At 66.1% G+C, this 5,000-nt stretch overlaps 1 protein-coding gene across 1 annotated transcript; it reads right to left on the minus strand.

The window, feature by feature from the left end:
• Positions 1-204: 204 nt before the first annotated feature.
• UNCX (UNC homeobox) lies at positions 205-4,190 on the minus strand. The gene is made up of 3 exons (XM_041747206.1): positions 3,905-4,190; positions 3,497-3,672; positions 205-1,362 (listed from the first exon to the last, which is right to left on the minus strand). The coding sequence occupies exons 1-3, from the start codon at positions 4,188-4,190 to the stop codon at positions 205-207; spliced, it is 1,620 nt and encodes a 539-aa protein (XP_041603140.1).
• Positions 4,191-5,000: the final 810 nt, after the last annotated feature.

Here is a 5,000-nt window from a genome sequence, read left to right on the forward strand (position 1 = left end):
CCCAAGTCCTGCGGTGGTTGCCTAGGTCCGAATTGGTAACAGCGGTTTCCGTTAAAAAAAAAATAATAATAATAATAAAAGGAAGAAAACAGAAGAAAGAGGAAAAAGCAGTGTTTCTAAGCCGATCACCTGATTTCGTTGTGTGAGTCGAGCCTGAGTGAGCGCGCACGGCCGGTGGGGCGCCTCTGCCGGCCCCGATGCCCCTCAGTCCATGTCCACCTCCTCGCCGTCCGGCGCGCTGGGTCGGGGCTCGGCGCCTGGCTCTGCGGCCCCGCACGAGGCCGGCTCCCCGGCGGGGCTGGCAGCTCGAGGGCCTGGCCCGGGCGACGGCGCGAGCGGGGGCGGCCGCGCGGCCGCGGGGCAGGCGGCGCCCGGATCCGCTGCGTCCCCGCCGCCGCCGCCCTCGGCCGCCGCCGCGTCCCGGAAGGGCGCTGGGGTCGGGGCCCCCGGGGAGGCGACGGCGTCGGGGCTGCGGCGCGCGAAGGCCGAGTCCGGAGCGCCGCCGGGCCCCGGGAAGGCGCCGAAGCTGGCCTGAGCGGGCGGCGCGGGCGGCGCGGCGGGCGCGGGCGGCGCGTCCTTGGGCGCGGGCTCGGGCCCCGCTGCGCCCTTGAGCGCGGCCTGCGGCACGAGGAAGCCGAGCGGCTGCGTGATGGGGTACAGCAGGAAGTGGCCCTTGCCGATGAGGGTCCGCGGCGCGCACGGCAGCCCGGGCGCGAAGTCCAGCCCCGCGGCGGCGGCGGCGGCGGCGGCGGCGGCGGCGGCGGGGGCGGGGGCGGCTTTCCGGCGCGGCGGCGAGTCGGACAGCAGGCTCTCCACGCTGAACGGGCTGGCCTTGGGCGGGCCGGCGGCGCCGCGTTCCGCCGCCGCCCCGGACGCACACGGGGCCGCGTCCTTGTCCGCGGGGCGGCCCAGGCGCAGCTGCGGGCCGGCGCCGCTTCTTTGGCTCGGGTAAAAGGCGGGGTCGCAGGTGCCCGGCGCGGGCGGCTCTCCCGGCGGTGCGGGCGCGGAGCCGGAGGCGCCAGCGGCGTGCGCGCTGGGGCCCTTGGCCGCGGCGGCGGGAGGCGGCGGCTCGGGCGGCTCCGGGGACAGGCCGCCGCCGCCGCTGTCGCTGTCCGAGCTGGGCGCGCTGTGCAGGGACAAGCCGCCAGGCGAGTGCAGGTGGCGGCTCTGGCTCTTCAGCAGCTTCTTCTCGTGCTTGCGCTTCTTCTTCTCCATCTTCTCTAGTTCCTTGCGCGCGATCTCCTCTGGGTCCATTGGTTCGCCACTGCACGTGGTCGGGTGTGAGTTGTGAGCCGGCCGCCCCGGCCCCTTCTTGGTGTTCTCCTTCTTCCTCCACTTGGCCCGGCGGTTTTGGAACCAGACCTAGAGCAGCCGGATAGGGGAAAGGAAGGTACAGTCAGGCAGCAGGCTTGCCGCTGGGCCTTCGGGCCTCCCCGCTCCCCCCAGGCGGGCCTTGCCCCCCGGCTCCGGCCAGGGGTTGGGAGCCGAGGCACGCAGCCGGCCGGCCCTGAGCTGGCTTTCGGCACTCAAGCTGAAGGTTCCAAAGAGCATCTTTTCCACCCAGAAGGAGGTAGATGGGGCCTCTCGGCCGGCTTCCCACTCTGGCTTCTCACCTCGGGAAACTGGGAGCTGCCCCTTCCTTGGGCTCCGCGGGTCTGGCCCCTGAGGGCGTCTGGTTCCTGGTCGGGAGGCAGGCAGGGAGCAGGGCCCCTCCTCGCCCCTCTTGGCTTCTCACAGCTCCTGTTCTAAGCGGCCTGCCTGGCCTGGTGCTGACCGGCTGGCCTGAGGACCACCAGTGGCTGGGCTCAGCTGCCCTCCACACCTGTCTTCGGCCCCCTGGAGACTGAGTCAAAGGCCAGATTTTGGGGTTTCCCGTGAAGGGAAATCTGGGTGCTTCTTCTTCTAGAAGGTCCTGGGAAGCCAAACTTAGGGGGAGGTTTTCCAGCGGCCTGCCCCCCAGTGCACTCGCACACGTCCTTCTTTCTAGGGGCTCCAGGCCAGGGCACCAACACACCCCCTGAAACCAATTGTGCCTGGCTTAGGCCAGTGGGGGAGACAAACAGGGGAGCAAGAGGCCAGCTGCTAGGCCACGCAGAAGAGGCCTGGGTCCAGGTAGCCTCTTCTATCCTCCCTGCCGGCCTTGTCCTGGGGAGCAGCGGCCCTAGACACCAGCTCCCCCACAGCACACACACACACACACACACACAGTCAAGTCCCTGATGGGCCTTAGGCACACCACCCTCCCCAAGAGATCGCGATAATTCCAATTCTTTGTTGTGGCCGTGGAGAGACCCCGCACAATAGCAGGCCCGGCCTGGTCACAGGGAGCCTTGCTGGTGCCAACCTCTCCAAGGCTGTAACTCCTTCCTTCCTTCCTTCCTTCCTTCCTTCCTTCCTTCCTTCCTTCCTTCCTTCTTTCTTTCCTTCTTTCAAATACTTCTGGGTTTTTTGTTTTTTTTTTTTTTTGGTGTAAATTCCACGCTCACTTGTCACCAAGAAATGCTCATTATCGTACAGGGGAGAAACGAAGAGCTTTTCACTTAAGACACGTATAAGAATTGGATGAAAGGATTTGCAAACAGAGGAGGTCATGAGGGGCAGTGCAAACACAGGTGGAAAACACCTTTTTAGACAAAGCTGTTGATGCTAAACAGGCGTCGTGCCGACCTCTGCCTCAAAGCCCTGCACCCACCGCTGCAGCCGCATACCCCACTCTCCACCATCCCGACCCCAGAAAAAAAGATTTCTGTACTTCAGGGAAACATCTGAGTGTGCACACTTCATCTTGAATTTTTAATCCACCAAATTGACGCTATATTTTTTAAAAGAATAACGCCAGCCGTCTCTGAATGAAATCAAAGTATGGTGTGTGTGTGTGGGGGGTGGGGATTGGGGAGATATAACGGAGAGTATATCAAAGATTCAAAAACCTTTGCCCCCAATTTGTTAACTGTTAAGTTTCGGCCTCCTCTTCCTCAGCTAGCCTCCTTGTGCAAAGCCAAGAATAAATACAGGTCTCCATCTGAATATTATAGAGGCAAGAGGTAAACAAACAAACGCGTTTGCTCCGGGCCGGTGCACCAAGATTCCCCGCAAGGGTCAGGAGGCGCCGGGTCTAACTGCTCCAGGTCTCTCCAAGATCCCAGCCCGGCTGGCGCCCCCCATCCCACCCCTGGGCCGCTGTTCCCGCCCAGCCCTCTGAGACCTCGTGTCGCGACGTCGCCCGACCCCCACCACGCAGCTCCCCGGTTCAGACGCAGCTGCTGTTCTGGCTACTTCGCGGCTGTGGTCGGCCCCCTCCCAAACCGCCTGGGGCCTGCTCCCCGTGAGGCGCGGAGCCCCAGAACCCCAGCGCCACCTCCGTCCGGGCCGGCGAGCGCGAGGCGGGCTCGGCCGCGGGGCCGCGGTCCCCCACCTAGAACAAAGGCGGGGCCGGCGCCGGGCAGGCCTAGCTGCGGGATGCTGGCTCCCGGGAGGAACTGCGGCGGGTCTTTACCTGCACTCGGGACTCGACCAGATCCAGGCGCAGCGCCAGCGCCTCGCGCATGAACACGTCGGGATAGTGGCTCTCGTTGAACGCCTTCTCCAGCTCCTCCAGCTGCCAGCCCGTGAAGTTGGTGCGGGTGCGCCGCCGCTTACAGCCCGGGCTCTCCTTGTCGGGGTCCCCCGAGTCTGCGGGCACGCAGAGGACGCCGCAGGGCTCAGCCAGGGCCCAGGGCCCCAGCCGCATCCACCCCCTCCGTACCTGCGGGCCGCCGGGGTCTGGGCGCCCTGCGCCGGGGTGGCAGCCCGAGCCGGCCCTGAGCCTGGGCAGCCGGTGCCCGTCCTGCAGCCGCCCGCGCCCCAGCTCGTGCGCCCGACGAGGGTGCCCTACTGCCCACCCGTCCGCGCCCGCCTCGCCTACCTGACAGCTTGAAGGGCTGGCTGTCGCCTCCCACCCCGCAGGCGGCCGGCAGCAGCGGCGTGGGGTTGACCACCGAGGCGGCGGCGGCGGCGCACGAGCCGCTGAGCAGGCCGTCGATGGAGAAGGGCACCGAGGCGGCGGCGGCGGCGGCGGCGGCCGACTGCAGCTGGTGGCCGGCCAGCTCGTACACGTGGTGGTGGCCCAGCGGGTAGGGGAAGCCCACCACGCCGCCCAGCGAGCCCCCGAACTGGGCATGCGGGTGCTCCAGGAGGCGGCCGTCCATCATCTCGCGCGGGGGGCCGGCGGGGCCGGCGGCGGGGCGCGGGGGCGCGGGCCGGGGCCGGGGCGGGCCAGCGGCGGGAGGCGCGGACGGCGGCGGCGGCGGAGACAGGGACCCGGAGCCCTACACATGCTTCGCCCGCACTCCGGCGCTTTACTTTATCAACATCAAGCTCCCGATAATTAGCCGCGGCCCGGGGAATTTGGGACCAATAAGAAGCGCTAATCGGCTCTGACGTCAGAGGCGTGCTGGGTGCAAGGAAACGTTTTCCATATCGATTGCTAATTATACCTGACATGCACCTCAATAAACAGTATCAGGAACTGTCACAACAAGGGGGGGGGGGCGGCAGAGAGGGAGGGGCGCGGCCGGGCGCTGGGCGGGCGCCGGCTCGGGGAGCGGTCCAGGCAGGGGTCCCCGGCGAGCCCCCCACTCCAGTCCCCGCCGGCCGGAGCCCGCGCCTCCCCCGCCGCGGGCTCCCCGCCCCTCTGCAAATCACTAATAGATTTCCCTTTAAAACATTCACCGGCGTGTTGTGGGGATTTTTCACCAGAAATGCTGTACTCTCTGAACCTTTAAAGTGATGTTGCTCCAATTACAGAGAGACATTGAGCGGCAAATAGACTGATCCAATAATAGGAGATTCATCATCCGCTCTTTCCGAAACTGTCACATTGAATTTAAAACTACAAGGGCTTCTCATCTCCTCTCGGGCTCCAGGCTGCGGGGGAGAGGAGGAAGGAAAGGGAGGAGGAAGAGGAAGGAGCGGAGGGGGCGGGCGGGGGTGGGGTGGGAGGAGGCGACTCCAAAAGCGAG

Source organism: Vulpes lagopus, chromosome 3, assembly GCF_018345385.1.
Source record: "Vulpes lagopus strain Blue_001 chromosome 3, ASM1834538v1, whole genome shotgun sequence".
Taxonomy (NCBI): Eukaryota; Metazoa; Chordata; class Mammalia; order Carnivora; family Canidae; genus Vulpes; species Vulpes lagopus.

What these genes read in the sequence shown, in the direction of transcription:
- UNCX (XM_041747206.1), bottom strand. Translation starts at nt 4,190, where the DNA reads ATGATGGACGGCCGCCTCCTGGAGCACCCGCATGCCCAGTTCGGGGGC. An exon ending in CCAGCCCTTCAAGCTGTCAG is followed by an intron (nt 3,673 to 3,904) that starts GTAGGCGAGGCG and finishes GCGTGCCCGCAG; the next exon opens with ACTCGGGGGACCCCGACAAG. An exon ending in TGGTCGAGTCCCGAGTGCAG is followed by an intron (nt 1,363 to 3,496) that starts GTAAAGACCCGC and finishes CGGCTGCTCTAG; the next exon opens with GTCTGGTTCCAAAACCGCCG.